This window comes from Vitis riparia, chromosome 10 (genome assembly GCF_004353265.1).
Source record: "Vitis riparia cultivar Riparia Gloire de Montpellier isolate 1030 chromosome 10, EGFV_Vit.rip_1.0, whole genome shotgun sequence".
Lineage (NCBI taxonomy): Eukaryota > Viridiplantae > Streptophyta > Magnoliopsida > Vitales > Vitaceae > Vitis > Vitis riparia.
In genome coordinates, this window is record NC_048440.1 from 971959 (window position 1) to 991086 (window position 19128).

A 19128-nucleotide genomic window follows, 5' to 3' on the forward strand; every position below is an offset into this window, starting at 1 on the left:
AGAAGAAACGATGAGTAACCAGAAAAACAAGAAGACAGAGGGAGACGAGGTGGAGGAGCTGCTCCGAGCAGCGGAGGACGAGCTCCTCCTCAACCTCAGCCTCAACTCCCACATGTCCCGCGTCTCCACCTCCTACATCGACCCCGATCTGGACCGCCGTTTCGAGGCCCTCAAATCTTCCTCTTCTCCTTCCTCCAAAACCAACCCACCACCGCAAAACCCAAAACTCAAAGACCCAGTTGCGAAAAATGTCCAGACTCCTCAAGAGCCCCATCTGGATGCCGATCATGATGACCTCTTGGCTAGATTCGCTGCTCTGAAGGGCTCAATTTCTGAGGCTACTGCCACTGCTGCTGATGGGGATGATGACGATGACGAGGAGGATGAAGTTGACAAGGTGATCCGATGGGCCATGGATGCTGCTCGTCTTGAGAATTCGCCTCCTACCCACCAAGTGGCCCCCGAAAATGGTTTGTTTCTCTTTACATTTTCTTCATCAATTGATGAGATTTTTGATGATAACGACTGGTCAAATTGGTTTCAATTACATGTCTATATGTATATAATCCATTGTCATTTAAGAAAAGCTATTCAAATTGTTGGGTTCTATTTGGATTTCAGAAACAATGAGAAAACTGGAAAATGGGAAGGAAGATAGAATAGGACTGAAATTAAAGGAAAATGAATGGGAGTTATAATTGCAGTGATTAACTATTTCTTGTTCTAGGAAAATAAATACTTCGAAAAGAATTTTGAAGCGCATTTTACAAAACTTATAAGGTCAGAGCCTTCACTTTGCTTGTAGCTACGACGAGGATTAAAAGTAATGATTTTTTTATAGCAGAGGGGACCTTATCCTTATCAAGGCATTGAGATGGGGTTTGCTCAATGCTTCGATGTTCGTTCTCATTGATTTGTCCAGAGACACAACCAGTTAGCAGATTCTTTGGCTAAACATGGTGGATTTTCTTTCTTTTAACTTCTTTGTATTGGTTCTAGTGGGCCCCATGCTCCCTAACTCATCCTTCGGGTACTCTTTCTGATCCATTCTGGAATTGTTTATGATTTTAAAAAAAAATTCACAAAAGAAAATGTTCATATTTTGTTTCACAATTTTAGAAAATGCAAGCACATTTCAATGAAAAACAATTCAAAATTGAGCTTATTAGTTGTTTTTATTTTTGAAAACCAAAAAGAGCATTCAAAAGAACCTCTTTTGCCACTGGTACCAAACAAGCCCCTATATATTTTGAAACGACTAATTTCCTGTTATAAAAAATGCTGAAAGCTTGATAAACAGTGCAGGAGAAATTGATTAACCCTTGAACTTGCATTTCATTTATCTTTTCTTTTCCATAGTTGTTTATAGGAAGTAAACGGAGTCCAGAAGAAAATGAGTGACAAATCCATTGGGATATATTAAGGAGGAGCTTATGATTTGAATGGGTGAGATGATTGTTGGAGTTACCCAGCCAATATGCACATTGGTGAATGCACATAATTGAGATTGAGGGAGTAAATGATCACAATATTCTCTCAAACTCCTAAGATCTGTGTAATCTATGATTAGATTATTATGAACGAGCGCAAATTCCCATGGAAAATGGTGTGTCTCATGGTGATTTGGACTGTGCGGTGGGAAAGATATGCGGGGATTTTTTTATTTTTAAGAAAAGTGGAGGATTTTAGAAGCATTTTGGGATTTAATTCATTTCTATTCCCCTTTCTGGGTCTCTTGCACAATAGCCTTTAAGGGCACCTCTTTTAATGTTGTTCAACTAGATTGATATGCGGTGTGTAGAACAAAAGGGTTTGGATAGCAAAGAGAGGAGCATTGATTCAGTTTCTTTTTGAAGGAGATGTATTAAGCCTCACGGAGGGATGAGTTGTTTTATATTGTATAGATACTATGATATATTAGTCTCCATTGTGTATTGGAGGAGGTTCTATCATCTATTTTTTTTTATCAGTTTTCTTTTTTTCTCTTTTCTTTTTTTGCAAATTTGAGCAGGATTCTTCATCCTTCACATGTATTCTTTATCTATTTCAATGCATATTTTGTTTCTAAAAAAAAAAAAAATTATGAATGAGCCCTGGTCCAGCGTGTACTTAATACCTTCAATGTATTGTGTTGGACACTCAAGGCATATTCACAGCAGAAGTAGCCCTCTGTGAGCAAGAGGAATGCATCCAACATATGAGAATAAAGTATATAGATGTTACTTTACAGACACACAAAGAAACTAGCTGAAGATCTTCGTCACCATCCTAGAAACATACAAACTATCGAAATCCTGAGTGTCAGATAGGAGCAAGCAGATGCATTTCCTGCAAATGTTTCTTGGAAAGTAGCATAAGAGCATGTGAAACCAACCTGCATGATGTATAAGAGTGGGCACTGTTTATATGAGGTACATCTTTTGTTTCTGATGAAAAATACGAGTGAAAAACCCTAGCCAAAGGCAAGGCAGAAACCTTTACAATGAAAAGGAATCATTCCCTTTTAACTTGAGATGATGTGGATTAACCATTGTTGTCAAGGTTTATTTTTGTCATCCCATTTTTGCTTGGAAGAATTATGTAATTGCAGTGGATGGTGTATAGAGAAGTGTCAAAGCCATTGAAAATCCTTCAACACAAAATTAACAAGCCTTGTTGAACACAGATGAGAATGGCTATGGTTCTTTGTCTTGTAAAATAAGCTCAATGCAGCCTTGTTCCCTTGCTGGCATGGTTCCTTTTCTTGGAGCTAAGCACATGACTGTTTGGAGATCATTATGCTTTTTTTAGGATCATTTGGAAAGAGATTGGTTGAAGAACGTTTGAAGGAATGGAGCCGTCTTGCATGGAACTGAAAGATGTGCTCCTCAACACTCCTTTTTAGTGGTAAGTCAGGGAGATAGGCTCTTCTTTTTGCCCCTTTTTGGATCTTGTGGATGGTATGAGAATTGGCGACTTTAGACCCCCCAGGATAGCCCAGTTGGTCAAGGGGAACACTGAGAAGTGTGGTCCTAGTAAGTGACATATGGTCCTAGGTTCAAATCTTGCCATTGATGATACCCTAAATTTACCCGATGCTAGTTGTTGTGGGGCGGTCAGCACCTCGAGGTTTGGGTCCCCATGGAGAGTCCTAAAGGCTTGGCCATGGAAGGTTCCTCGGCTATAAAAATAAATAAAAAGAACATTAGCCTTTATCTTTATTTTATTTCCATTTCCAAAAGCAAATAAAAACTAGTTGTTATGGGTTAGGTTCCTTGAATTTTATGTTTTCATCTTAAAATTATGATCAGTTCCTTAAATATTTTTTTTAACATTAGACGCATCATGCCATTTCTTGCACCCTTCTAGTTAATATATTCAAATCACTTTAAAATTAAATTTTATAAGTTATGCATGAATATGTCTCTCCAGGTATAGGATAATATTCATGAGATCTAATTCTATGTTGTCCACCTGATTGACATGAACATATATAACTATTTTTCTATAATCTAGTGTACAATTTAAACAGAGTATTCCCAAATAAATTTTGTAGTGGAGTTGTGGACATCTAATGATAAATTATGCCGCCTTTTTAGACTTTCAGAAATTTATTAATGTAGCCAAGAGAAAACTATTTTGACCGCCTTCTTTTGGGTATTCAGACATAAATAGGCTCTACACAGAGTGCTGCTTAATTTTACATCATGAGTGATATGTGTAGCCTATCCTCTACATCTTTGTTCAAATGTATAGGTTGATAAGAGTTTGATTTTGATCGACATTTTTTTTGCAGGGAAATCAATAAATTAAACCGTCTGAAGGTCTTTCCAAGAACCTTATCAAAGCTTTAAGGTGATCTTAATTAAGCACTGGAACTGAGTCGAGATTCTATGAAGTGTTGGGCCTGCTAGGACAGGATCTTCATTTGGTAAGATGAGAATTGCAGTGTCTTGAGAGTTCTTACATTTCTGAACATGTTGTTCTTCATACCCAGAATGAGTTTAGTTGAGACATGGGATGATGGATATAGATTGATATTGATGTTGTGTGTAAATTGCCCACATCATCCAAGTCTCTGAAATGGAAAACTGTCTCATGGGTCTCCATTTAAATGCTTTGCATATGGTTCTAAGTTCTAACATCTATTTAGAAGAAAATTCATTTGCCCGCAGGAACGAAGGCAGCTTAAGCAGTTGAGGTGTTCTTTCATGATTTCATGGAGTAGAGATATATGGATATTTTACTCATTACCAAGAGTGGGAACTCTATGATATCTTACTTGTGCACATCATAATTTACTTGGGTTATGTTTTTAATTCCTGGAGAGTATTTCTTATTTTTGATAGTATTCTTTATAATGTAGTATATAGAGACTAGGTATGGTTGTTGGAAAATTTGAGGGAAAGAAAATAAAGAGAAAAAGTAGAAAGAAAAAAAAAAAGTTTTAAACTCAATAAATTATTTTTATACACTTTTTCAAACTTATTTTACTTATTTCCTTCATTATACACGAAGATTAAATAATTTAAAAATATATAAATTTTTTATAAATTTAATTATATTTAATTTTCTTTTGTATTTTTCATGGCCTTGACACTTTTTTTCTTTCCTTAATAGTGTTCAAAAACCAAATATAGCTATAACAATATATATATATATATATATATATATATATATATATATATATATATATATATATATATATATATATATATTGTATGTATATATTGACAAAGCCACTTAACACGTTATGTTTGGTTTTCGAAAAATATTAAGGAAAGAAAAAATTGTAAGGAAAGATGATTTTTTTCATATTTGGTTGTTCTATGAAAAAAAATATCAAATATAATTAAAACTAGTTAAAAACTAATGCATTTTTAAATTATATAATCTTTATATTGATGAGTTAAAATAAGTAAAAATGAGTTTGAAGTAGCAAAAAAAAAAAAAATTATCGATTTTTAATGGATTTTTTTTTTCATTTTTTCTTTCTTTCTATTTTTCCTTTTATGTTTGGTTCCCAGAAAGTTCGAAGGAAAATGTGAGGAAAAGAAAAAAAGAGAGAAAAAGTAAAGGAAAATAAAAAATAAATTTAAAGTTAATAAATTATTTTTATATATTATTTCAAAAATTTTTAATGGATGTAACTCTTTAATATATAGATTAAATAATTTAAAAAGATATAATTTTTTTAATAATCTTAATTACATTTATTTATTTATTTTTCACATTTTTCATAATAAAACAAAATATGAAAAAATCATTTTCCTTACCATTTTTTTTTCTTTTCCTAGTACAATCAAACATAACCTTAAACATAGACCTAGTGATTATTGAATTCTCTAGATTTTTAAAAATGATATTAAAAAGTTTGTTGAAGATCAAATTTTCATGAGAAAATGCTTCTAGCTTCTCAAAATCTTCAATTAGTCCGAATAAATTCATTATATTTATTTGAAAAGCTACATACTCATTCTAGTACTCGATCCTCATAAATCTAATAGGGTGTCAATTAAATTAGTTTGGCTTCAAAGTAACATGAGAAAAAATTATTAGACCCTTTTCTTTAAATATATATATATATCTAATATTTACTTTTATGAATTTTTGTTTCTAACATACTTTAAATATTAGGAAATATTTTGAAATAAACGGTAATTTGTCACTCTTTCCTTAAAAAAAAGTACCCAAAATAATATTATAATTTGTGCTTTTAAAAAATATTGTAATTCATTAAAAAAAATGTGATTTCTGCAACATGCGGACCAAGAAAAGCTTTAATTGTATTTTTCCCTTCAATACTCTGTTTGGCTCCCGAAAAATATTAATGAAAGAAGAAAAAAAGTTAAGAAAAATTGTTTTCTCATATTTGGTTTTATCATAAAAATAAGGAAGAAAATCAAATATAATTAAAATTAATTAAAAATTTATATATTTTAAAATTATTTAATTTTTATATAATAAAATAAAATAAGTGAAATGAGTTGGAAGGAACATATAAAATTAATTATTGACTTTGATTTTTTTTTCCTTCTATTTTTCCTTTCTATTTTCTTTTCCTTAAAATTTTCAGAAACCAAACATATAACCTAAACGAATATTCGTGAGAAAAAAAATGGCATAAGTCTGAATTTATTCTAGACTTGTTATTGATACTACTATAAATGATAAATCCACATGAATCAATAATAATTTATTTAAATAATATTATTTAAAAATGTAAAGTTTTCGGATCAACAAATCATGGATTTTTTTATATTACTTTTTTAATGAATATTAATGTTCTAATATTTCCAAAAAAAAAAAATTATGTAAAAAGCTAAGACATTGAGCTAGTACCTTAACATCCATGTGTACAAAGAAGCACATATGTTAAGTAATTATATATTATTATGGACTCCGCATTTTTCTGCGTGTGCTCCCCACTCGAATGACGAGACTCGCTTTTTAATTGAAAAAATGATTTATTGAAAAATTGTTTTTGGAGTTGGTATTTATTTTTTATTTTTTAAAAAGGGAAAAACATAATAAGAAAGAAAAAAAAAACTTAAATGTGACTCCTAAAAGAAAAACAAGCCTACGAAAAACCGAGTTTAGGTTCGAGGGTTAAGTTACCTATTAAGAAGGTACAGTAATAAACTATAGCAAGGTCTCTCCTAATTAGCTAAAACAAGTGTGACAATTGATTGATTAATTGTGGACACCAAATAATGATCAAGGGTGTACTAGCAAGTCATGCATGATAATGGATAAATAAATAAGTATGATTGGGTATAAGATGCACCTTAGCAGCGAATGATGATGTGCTATTGATTACTACTCAAAAACCACATATTTTAGATACTAACTTTCATGTGTTTTACACCTTTTTGAGTAGTAATTATGCCTAATTTGCCCAAGTAATACATTACTACCCTTACAAGTGATACTAATGGTTTTTGTTGAGTTTTGGAGATATTTTAAGGTGATTTTTGAAGCATGGAGTGACAAATGGAAAATGAATGGAGGAGGGTACATAATGTGGTCATGAGGAAGAGGAAATGCACTTGAACCAAGCTTTGAAGCTTAATTGAAGGTGGTGGAGATGGATTAAACATGAAGAAATGAGAGAAGTTGTAAAGAGGAGCCGGAATAGCATAATTGTCGGTTTCGCATGACCATGCGAAATTTTCGCACAGTCATGCGAAATGAGACAGAAGGGAGGTGGCTGCAGCATAAGAGGAAATTTTGAGGAAGTAATTTCGCATGACCATGCGAAATTTTCGCACAGTCATGCGAAACGCTCCAGAAGAACGAAAAGGAAGCTGTTGCATTCTCCACTTCGCACCATCATGCGAGATTGCTAGGGCTCGTGCGAAAATTCATTTTCTCCAGCTTCCTTGATGAAGAAGCATCCGGAAGACCTCTAGAATGTTGCCAAGTGTCATTTTTACCTTGGCCTATAAATAGAAACGGGATTAACTCATTTAAAGACTTTTGATACATTTTCTAATTGTAGAACTTTTAGATTCTTTTCTCTATATAATTCTCTACTTTCCTTCATTTCTCTCATTTTCTCGGTAGCCAAACATGTCTTGTGAGATCAAATCTCCAAGCATGAGTGGCTAAATCTAGTTTTTCTCGGAGGAAGGAAGATCTAAAGGCAAGATCTATGGTGAATTAGAGAATTGAGCTTGATTGCAAAGGTAATTTATCCAATTGATTGATTAATTGAAATTTGGGGATTTTTCTCTTCAAATTGTCTTGAATGATTACTACAATGCAAGCTAGGTAGATTCATCAAATTCTTAATGCTAGATTTGATGAAATTGAATAGTTGCATTGTGTGAATCATTGGAAGATAGTTTAAGATGAATTGAATTTATGATTCAAATTGATCTCTTGGATTAGATTACCTAATTTTAAGAGAAATTAGATCTAGATCTAAAGCTAAATCAAAAATCGGTTTAGATGAAAATTTAGGTTTTCAATCTAACTTGATGAAAATTAGATCTCAACACCTATTCACCATGGAAATTGCTCTCTAGAAAATCCTAACTCCGAGAATCTCACATCTTATTAATTTTCTTCTCTTTTACACTTCATTTTGATTTCAATTTGAATACATTGCTATCTTGAGATTTCATCATGCAATTTCAAGTAAATTTCACTTGATCACCATCATTTCTTATCATCTCGTTCAAGCCTTAATTACCAAGAATAATCCATCCTTGTGGACGATACCTAAAAACCACTATACTACAGTAGTTTGTACTAAAACCACTTTTTGATCGGGTACAAATTGCTATAGAAGAGTGAATTAGGTTATAAATTTTGTTTTGATCCAATAAACGACAAAATCCGAGCGATCAAAAATGGCGCCGTTGCCGGGGATGGTGCCAAGGTGATTGAGGCATTTTCTTTGGTGAGGATTAACCCTTGTGATCCACATCACAAGATTGGTGAAGTTCTCTTTACCGATTCTCCGCTTTCATTTTATTTTTCTTCCAGATTTCATTTTTCTTTTTATTATTTATTTTTTTTTTTTGTCTTTTTGTTTTGTTTTGGTTTTTCTTAGCTTGTTTTGTAGGCTCTCCATTGCATGCTACATTGAGAATAAAACTCAAGGGGAGATTGAAAAGGACTTATATTGCTAATCATTTTGGTTTGTGATCCAATTGTTGAGGAAATGGAAAATCAAGGGAAAATCAACAAACTCAACAAGGACCAAACAATGGCAATTCTCACATGTCTAGATCAATGAGAGAATATATGCATCCTCAAAGGATAGGCATGGGATCATGTATAGTTCTTCCTAATGAGCCTATTGTGATAAAAACTCACTTGGTACCCCTTCTACCTCAATTTCATGGAATGGAGAATGAGAATCCTTATACTCACATCAAGGATTTTGAAGAAGTTTGTCATACTTTTCAAGAAGGGACTGCATCCATAGAGCTTATGAGATTGAAGCTTTTTCCATTCACATTAAGGATAAGGCTAAGTTGTGGTTCAACTCATTGAGGCCCCAAAGCATAAGGTCATGGTTGGAACTACAAACAACATTCTTGAAGAAATTTTTCCCATACATCGCACAAGTGGCTTGAAGAGGCAAATTACCAACTTTGTGGCATTGGACAATGAAAAATTTTATGCTTGTTGGGAAAGATATATGGAAGTAGTCAATGCTTGTCCTCATCATGGTTTTGACACATGGATGTTGGTGAGTTACTTCTATGAGGGCATGTCGCCAACTATGAAGCAATTGCTAGAAACCATGTGTGGAGGTGACTTTATGAGCAAAAGTCCCGATAAGCTTTTGAATTTTTGAATTATGTGGCTGAAATATCAAGGTCATGGGATGAACCACATGAAAGGGATTTACACAAGTCTAAGTCTCAAAGCAATTCAAAAGGGGAATGTATATGTTGAATGAAGATGTTGATCTACAAGCTAAAATGGTAGCTTTAACAAAAAGGCTAGAGGAACTTGAAGCTAAGGGATTTCATGAGGTGAATGCAATATATGATAATCCAATTTACATGGAGCAATGTTCTAGTTATCAATCTATAGAACATGAAGTGAGTGGTTGTCCTACAATACCACCATGGGGGAAAGACTTGTTGAGAATCATCCGAACATGTCATGGAATTGTGGACAAGATCAATTTTCTTCAAGGCAATACTCACAAAGCCAACAATTCATGGAAGACTCTCCACAACAAGTTTCTTTGGTTGAGCAAGCTATTGTAAACTTGAGTAAAATTTTGGGAGATTTTATTGGTGATCAAAAGAATATCAATATCAAGTAAACCAAAGGATAGATCATGTGGAGACATCTTTCAATCAGAAATTTGATAGCTTGCAAACCAATCTCACACAAAAGATTGATAATATGCAGCTTGTTATTTCTAAACTCACAAGCATGCATACGGTGCAAGAAAAAGGAAAATTCTCTTCACAACCCCAACAAAGTCCAAGTGGAGTCCATGAAATTGGAGAGACAAGTGAAAGTTCTATTGAGAAGGATGAAGTCAAAGCAGTCATTACCTTAAGAGGTGGTAAGCAAGTTGATCAACCTATGCCAAAACCAAAAGAGAATGAAGGAGGAAAACAAAAGGAAAATGTGAAAGAACAAGAAAAAGGGAAAGAGGTGAATAAGGATGATAGATCAAAGGAAGATGAGATTGTTAAAGAAAAGGTTAATAAGAAAGATATACTCTTAGCTCCACCTTTTCCCATGGCTCTTCAATCCAAGAAAGTGGTAAATAATGCTCCAGAAATTTTTGAAGTTCTCAAGCAAGTCAAAGTCAATATACCACTCCTTGACATGATAAGACAAGTTCCAACCTATGCCAAGTTTCTTAAGGATTTGTGTACCATAAAGAGAGGATGCATTTGAAAAAGAAAGCTTTCTTGACTGAACAAGTTAGTGCAATCATCCAATGCAAGACTCAATCAAGTATAAGGATCCGGGATGTCCAACTATCTCGGTGAATATTGGCAACACTTTTGTAAAAGAGCACTTTTAGACTTGGGGGCAAGTGTGAATCTTCTTCCTTACTCAGTATATAAGCAATTGGGGCTTGGAGAACTAAAGTCTACTTCCATCACACTTTCATTGGCGGATAGATCGGTTAAGTTTCCAAGAGGAATTATTGAAGATGTGTTGATCCAAATCGATAACTTCTATTATCCGGTTGATTTTGTGGTGCTTGATACGGAACAAGGAACTAGTGGACTCAACCATGTTCCTATTATACTTGGTCGACCTTTCCTCGCCACAGCAAGTGCATTGATTAATTGTCGAAGTGGGGTGATGCAACTTACCTTTGGTAACATGACAATTGAGCTGAACATTTTTCATTCATGTAAGAAGCATGGTACCAAAGAGGATGAGGAACTTAAGGAGGCTTATTTGATTGAATTGCCTATGAAAGAGCTAGTAAAAGAAAAGGTTGAAGATAATTTTTCAAAACTTGGTGAAGCAATTTCTAATGAACGGATTGAAGTTTGGAGGATCAATGAAGAAATTCAACCTTTGAAGTTAATGAAATGGTCTTTCAGTTTCAAGAAAGTGAAAACAATGAAGCATGGTGTGAAAAATAATCCAAAGACCATGAAAAAGAAGCTCAAGGAATGGCATGACCAACTTATTCAAAAGAAGAAGCTCAAAGAAGGCCATTTCAAGCCACATATTTTTTCGGGAAAGCTTAAGTACCAAGGAGTTGGTCCATTCATTGTTTGCAAGCCATATCCAAATTGAGTATTGATGCAAAGAATAATGGGCTTAGTCATGTCAATGGCTAGCTAGCCCAATGGTTTCTCATTTTTTTTACTTTCCTTTGAATTTTGATTTTTTTTTTCTTTTAGTTTCCATTAAATAAATCCATCTCAATTCTTTGATTTGTGTTTTGAAGGATTTTCCGGATGGATGGAATGCATGAAGCAAAGGAAAAAGGAGTTTTAATGGCCCACACCAATTTGCGTCTTCATGCCAAAATAGCACAATCATGCCAAAACAGGGGAGTCATGCCAAAACAGGGGAGTTTTCATACCTTTGGAAATGTGCAAAACGAGTCTCTGTCCCAGTTGGCATGATCATGCGAAATTCTCGCATGATTGTGCGAAACTGATAAGGGTAGTGCAAAAAATTTTAACCATCTGGACCATTTCGCATGACCATGCGAACATTTCGCATGACCATGCGAACATTTCACATGACTATGCGAAATCCATCTTAAAGACTGCAGTAAAATGAGCCATCTGGACCACTTCGCACACTCATGCAAAATTTTTGCATGACTATGCGAAACTAATGTGGATGACTGCAGAAATTTCATGCATCTGGACCATTTCGCATCAGCATGCGAATTTTCGCATGACTATGCGAAAATTATGCTGAAGGCTATAATAAGATAAAACTCTCTTGACCAATTCGCATGTACATGCAAATTTCCGCATGATTGTGCCAAATTATTTCAAAAGAAGAAAGTGGTTGCAACACACTTCACCTTCTTGTCTAGTTTGCACACTTGTGTGAAATTTTCAAAAACTCCATAAGAATCATTGACTTATCATTGAAATCATATTTTCTTTGGACATTGTCATCATCTATACCTTGATTTTACTCCATACATTGTGTCTCTAACATAGTTTTTTTTTAATAGATTTGTTTTCATATTTTCTTCTCTTATGTCATTCATATCCAACAATTCTCATGTGTGGTTTTATTTTTGTTTTAGCTATTGAAGCTGAAATTCATGAGAGATTGAGGTATCTTCCCTTCCTTTCTTTGTATATTTTCATTACACATTGAGGACAATGTACAAGTTAGGTTGGGGGGAGGGTTAAAAATGAAGAGAAGGAAATATGTTATTAGATTTATTAGTTTTTCTATAATTTTTTTTTTTCATAAATCACATTTGTGACTTATTTGGTGAGATTTTTTTGAGATGACTATAGCATTGTGATTGATGAATGAGCAAACCTAACTTGAAAAAAGTTGATTTAGAGTACTAGCTTATTTGCTTGATCTTAGAAGATTTGTTATGTGAATTAAAGTTGATTTGACTTTGAAGTCTTCATTTTCCAAATGGTCATTTCTATTTGAGTCTTGACACATACTGTGCACTCTAGACCCCGGATATAAGATGAAAAACTATTCTAACCTTAAGACTTGGACTTAATTATCTTATAACATTGATTACTCTTGAATTGAGTTGAGACACCTTAAAAAGAGGCCAATATGCCCAATTGAAAAAAAAAAAAAAAAAAAAGTTGATGAATAAAAAGGTTGAGTTATGCTTGCCTTGAAACCTGAGCAAGGTCGAGGGGTATATGGCCCAAAGGTCTTTAAACCTGGTGCCCTAAGCCATTTTGGTTGGGAGCCACCGACCTCAATGCTTGTTACATGGGTGGATAGGTGGAGTATGAGCTCAATTGTAGGTGCTAAGGTATTGGATCCTGATTTGAGGAGTCCGGGGTGAAGTCCGAGGAGTTAGTGGCTAGTTAAATAGTCCTATAAACTTGGTGCCCTATGCCTTATGGTTGGGAGTCATCGATGAATCCCCGCTACATGGACCATATACTTGGAGATACCTTTAGCATTGCACTCCTACAATAAGTCCTTTGAAAAAAAATAATAATAAAATAAAGATAGGTGCGTTCTTGACTATGAGAGAGTGATTTTTGTTGTTTGAGATAATTTGAGCTAGGTTGGGGGAGGATTAGTTTTGAGTATATATTTGGGGGATAGCTTAATTACACTCAAGACTTGTTTGGAAAAATTGTTTGGGAAATGAAGATGGATATGTTTTTGATACCTTGACTTACATGATATTCTTTCTATTAGAGATAGTAAATAAGTTGGGATTTTGTTGATACCTATGGATAGTATGGTGTGCTTGTTTATCAACCATTTATGCTATGGAAATTGCAAATATATTTTTTCAAATGATTTGCTTATGTGACTTATGATTTCTTTTGTTTGGTATCGTTTTTCTTCCCTTTTGTTATACCATTGCTAAGGGACTAGCAATGTGTTGGTTGGGGGGAATGATTACTACTCAAAAACCACATATTTTAGATACTAACTTTCATGTGTTTTACACCTTTTTGAGTAGTAATTATGCCTAATTTGCCCAAGTAATACATTACTACCCTTACAAGTGATACTAATGGTTTTTGTTGAGTTTTGGAGATATTTTAAGGTGATTTTTGAAGCATGGAGTGACAAATGGAAAATGAATGGAGGAGGGTACATAATGTGGTCATGAGGAAGAGGAAATGCACTTGAACCAAGCTTTGAAGCTTAATTGAAGGTGGTGGAGATGGATTAAACATGAAGAAATGAGAGAAGTTGTAAAGAGGAGCCGGAATAGCATAATTGTCGGTTTCGCATGACCATGCGAAATTTTCGCACAGTCATGCGAAATGAGACAGAAGGGAGGTGGCTGCAGCATAAGAGGAAATTTTGAGGAAGTAATTTCGCATGACCATGCGAAATTTTCGCACAGTCATGCGAAACGCTCCAGAAGAACGAAAAGGAAGCTGTTGCATTCTCCACTTCGCACCATCATGCGAGATTGCTAGGGCTCGTGCGAAAATTCATTTTCTCCAGCTTCTTGATGAAGAAGCATCCGGAAGACCTCTAGAATGTTGCCAAGTGTCATTTTTACCTTGGCCTATAAATAGAAACGGGATTAACTCATTTAAAGACTTTTGATACATTTTCTAATTGTAGAACTTTTTAGATTTCTTTTCTCTATATAATTCTCTACTTTCCTTCATTTTCTCTCATTTTCTCGGTAGCCAAACATGTCTTGTGAGATCAAATCTCCAAGCATGAGTGGCTAAATCTAGTTTTTCTCGGAGGAAGGAAGATCTAAAGGCAAGATCTATGGTGAATTAGAGAATTGAGCTTGATTTGCAAAGGTAATTTGATCCAATTGATTGATTAATTGAAATTTGGGGATTTTTCTCTTCAAATTGTCTTGAATGATTACTACAATGCAAGCTAGGTAGATTCATCAAATTCTTAATGCTAGATTTGATGAAATTGAATAGTTGCATTGTGTGAATCATTGGAAGATAGTTTAAGATGAATTGAATTTATGATTCAAATTGATCTCTTGGATTAGATTACCTAATTTTAAGAGAAATTAGATCTAGATCTAAAGCTAAATCAAAAATCGGTTTAGATGAAAATTTAGGTTTTCAATCTAACTTGATGAAAATTAGATCTCAACACCTATTCACCATGGAAATTGCTCTCTAGAAAATCCTAACTCCGAGAATCTCACATCTTATTAATTTTCTTCTCTTTTACACTTCATTTTGATTTCAATTTGAATACATTGCTATCTTGAGATTTCATCATGCAATTTCAAGTAAATTTCACTTGATCACCATCATTTCTTATCATCTCGTTCAAGCCTTAATTACCAAGAATAATCCATCCTTGTGGACGATACCTAAAAACCACTATACTACAGTAGTTTGTACTAAAACCACTTTTTGATCGGGTACAAATTGCTATAGAAGAGTGAATTAGGTTATAAATTTTGTTTTGATCCAATAAACGACAAAATCCGAGCGATCAGCTATCATGGAAACATGGTTAGTGGACAAGTAGAGAATAATCACATGCATGTCATAGATCAGGGCAAAAATTAGTCAATGTTCGATCAAATATAGCAATCAAAAATCAACAATTGATTGGCGAATGTCTCATTGTAGACCCTCACTGGGGCCTCATTCTTCATGCAGCTTGTCTTGCCACGTGGAGGAGCTTTGAGAGACCACTTGTCTGCTCATGGATGGCTGCTGGGAATCAGAGTAGTGGAATTGAGGAGTGAGTGAGAGTTTGACACGTGGCATGGAGATATTCTAAAATCCTCAGGCCGTTATAGAGGAGCGTCTGGCAGCTGCAGTGAAGGGGGGTTGCTTTTTTGGACGGTTTTGTTGAGGGGGTGAGGGGTCTTGAGGGCGGCCGTGAGAGATATTTTGAGAAACAGAGAGAGAAAGGAGCTTTGGTTGGGTTTCTTTTGGAGAGAAGGGTTCCAGAGAGTGACTAGAGAGGAAAGAAGAAAAGAAATCAGACGAGGAGGAGTTTTGGCTAGGATATCCAGGGAGAACAGAGAGCTTGAGAAGCAAGCTAGGGGAGAAAGGTTTTTTAGGGAGTCTCTGCAAGAGCTATTGAGGAGAAGTAGCAGATTCACTTACCATCATTTTCCTAGTTCCGGTATGATTTCAACTTGTTTTACACTTCCTACCTTGAACTGTTTTCCTCAGCTTCTTGTTATGTGTGGTTCCTCTTGATGCTTGAAGACCATTTGTGCATCTCCCTGTTCTGGAATGTTTTGAGCATAGATCCATTGCTGTTTTATTTTATTTCTTTTGAGATCATGCCCATGTTTCCTTTTGGTTCCACCTATACCCCTCTCATTGACGTTTATGGAGTGGGATGAGATTTAACAGTTTTCTTTTTATATATATGCATGCTCTGTTTTCTTTTCATCTTTTTCATTTAGTTTTTTTCTGGGATGTTGAGTATGGCATTTGAACTGGTCATCTGGGTTGAGATGTTTCTGGAAAAGCTCAGGTCCGTTTCATAGATGCAGCTGCATGAGAAATTAAGCAATGGATTCTTATGGAAGCAATAAGCTACAGCCCAGTGTTGCTTGGTATCCAGGGTAAATGTCTCTCGTGTTTATTTATCATTGGGAGTCCTTGGGAGAGGTTGCTCCCAGATGTCACAAGAGGATCCCAGTTCCATGCCTCTGTGAAAGGAACCATTAAATGTGATAATATGGTCAGCATCTGAAACTAAGTGCAGAAGGACTTCCAGAGGACTTGCAGAATTTATGCGAAGCAAGCAAAGTTGCCCTCGAACGACGCCGCCGGCGGCGAAGTACCTCTGCCATCACTGGAATCTCCTGCATATCACCCTGAGGTTGTTAAAGAAGCTGTTAGCCTTGCCCTGGAAAAGAGTCCACCTTCATGTAGTACCCATCAATCTCACTAGTTTCTATCCTTCACCCCATCCACTTCATCATTTTTCCTATGCATACCACCAGAACTGCTTTCCCAGCCTTCTGCTACACCGAACCTATTCCTTCTCATCACTTCTCCTATTCATATACCCATCTAACCACACCATTAAAACCACTTCTCTCTATATCCTCAAGCTCGTACCCATATCCTTCAAGATGGGCCAATGAAAGGCATGGGAGTGGTGGAAGGTATGTTGCTTATAGTGATTCTAGCTCTGACAAAGCTAAAAAGAAGTGATCTCTACAATGATGATGATGGTGTTTTGGGCACATTGAAGAACTTAGAGAACAAACTGTACCAGTCGAGGGGAACTATTATGCATGGGTCTGGCTTTGATGCTTATAACGTTGTTGATTTTCTTGAAAGAGCCTGTGAAGGATCTGGGTCGATATCCACAAAAGAGAAGGCCAAAATCGAAGCGGTTTCGGCTACTTCTCCTTGTCTGAGTCACAGGCACAGGCTTTAGCGCAAACCCAGTACGCGCAAGCACATGCGCAAGCGCAGGCTCAAGCGGCTCATGCCCAATTCCAAGCTCAGTTGCAGGCTCATGCTCAGTCCTTTGCCCAGTTACATAGCGCTGGGACTAGTAATTTGGGCGTTTCCTTGCCCTCTGTTTCGACACCAGGTGCGGGGAGTGCCAAGCGGGGTAGTCAGAAACCACCTTCACGGCTGCATGGTTCGGCCAATGCTACTAATCCAGTTTCTCCATTTAAGACCATGGAGCTGACCCCTGCAGCCCGGAGGAAGAAGCCAAAGCTTCCAGAAAAGCAAATACCTGATAAAATTGCCGCCTTAGCGCCGGAGTCTGCTATTTATACACAGTTGGCTGCATGGGAGGTCTTGAGGGAATATCCAATCAAACCTCATTGGTGGAGGCCTTGCATGGAGGCCATGCTGCTTTAAGTCACGTGTTTTCTTCTCTTTATTATTGTTTATTCCCCTCTGAATTTTGAAATGTTTCCCTACACTCCTATTTTTTTTTCCTTTTACATAAATCCCCGGATTTTAGTTTTCTTTCAAATTTTCCAAATTCCATCTTTATCAAATGATTTATTTATTTATCTTTAATTTTTCATCTTTAGGTTTTTTTTAGAATCATTCAAAATCTCATTTTCAATAAAATTTAGCCGCCGTTTTCTTTCCGGCAGGCCACTTTCAAATTTTCCGTGATTTTAAAAATGTTTTAAAATAATTGTGAATTTATTTTCATAATTCATAATTATAGAATTTATGAAATTAATTCACTCAAAAATCCTCCCATTTTAAATAAAATCTCGCTGCCATCTTTCCTTTTGGCAAACAATTTTCAAATCTTTCATGATTTCTTAAAATGTTTTTTAAAAAAATAAGCAAGAATTAATTTCCATAATTCCGAATAATGGAATTTATGGAATTAATTCATGCTAAAATAAACGGGCTTTGGTGGGGGCCCCACATATGTGACTGATCGATTGATTGACTGACTGACTGATTGACTTAATTGCCATGCATGATTGATTTTATTCTGCTCTATGATATGCTCGAAATTATTTCTTAATTGTGTATAACCCTCCTCTTGATAGCGCATATTGGTTCGCCACCCAGGTACGTATTTTCTCGCATCACGGTCACTCCTTATGCTTGTTTCTAATTCTCATACGTGCATGATTGATTTGAGTATTCATTGACTTTCTCATTGGTTGCCATGTTAGCTTCATTTTATTAGTAGAGACCCGACTTTAGGGACTTAAGGGGTGCTACGGTCTTTACCGTACCTTCCTGATAAGTAACCTGACCCCCGAACCCGATCCGGTTTTTCACAGACCGCCTTTTCCAAAACAAGGAGTCACACTTAGGGTTTTCTTTCTTATTTTGTTTACCCTTTAAAAATAAAACAAAAATAAGTGGCGACTCCAAGTCATTTTTCAAACAATAAATAAAAACAATTTTTCAAATAAAAATCGAGCTCGCCATCGAGTGGGAAACGCATGAGCACGAAATGCGGGGTCCACAAAATGGCGACTCCACTGGGGACTTTTAGAGGGTCAAACTTGAACTTAGAGTGAAGCAAACATGGCATTTGGTGAGTCGATCAGTGGGTACTCATTTCTTGATTGCACATTGAGGGTTCTCGAGTTTTCACTCGGGACATTGACATGATTGATCGTATTGGTCGATTATCTTGATTGAGGATTCTGACACAATATTTTTCTTTAAGCTTCATTGATATATTTGTTTGACATATTGATTATGATGATTGATTCGTATTGATAGAGGATTCTGAGATAGCTATTTTCTCTGTGCTTGTTGCCATGTTGTTGAGTATTGACATGCTGATTATATTGATTGCTATCTTATTTCGCTTGTATAGTGATTCTGATATTTACCATGATTATTCTGATCGCCTTGCATATATGGTTCGTTGTTGGTTTGATTTGCATGTCGATTCTCTGGCTTATATATCATCTTGATCGTCTTTGAGCATGGTGTCTTATCACTATTCCCTGATTGTCATAGTTGTATGCGTGCATGAGTGATATACCTGTACTCGCCTGACTGCATGTGCATGACTGCCTTTCTTTGTGTGATTGCATGTCGCTTGTCCATGTGGGTCGCACTCTATCCCCTACTC

General features: G+C 35.5%; 1 protein-coding gene across 1 annotated transcript; it reads left to right on the plus strand.

The window, feature by feature from the left end:
• The first annotated feature begins 10 nt into the window (after positions 1–10).
• On the plus strand, positions 11–4298 carry LOC117923863. Its single transcript, XM_034842363.1, has 2 exons — positions 11–470; positions 3776–4298. Exons 1-2 carry the CDS (start codon positions 11–13, stop codon positions 3790–3792), a joined length of 477 nt encoding a protein of 158 aa, XP_034698254.1. The 3' UTR covers positions 3793–4298.
• Positions 4299–19128: the final 14830 nt, after the last annotated feature.

Bases quoted from the DNA above. Each gene is read 5' to 3' on its own strand.
- LOC117923863 (XM_034842363.1), top strand. From the start codon at position 11: ATGAGTAACCAGAAAAACAAGAAGACAGAGGGAGACGAGGTGGAGGAG.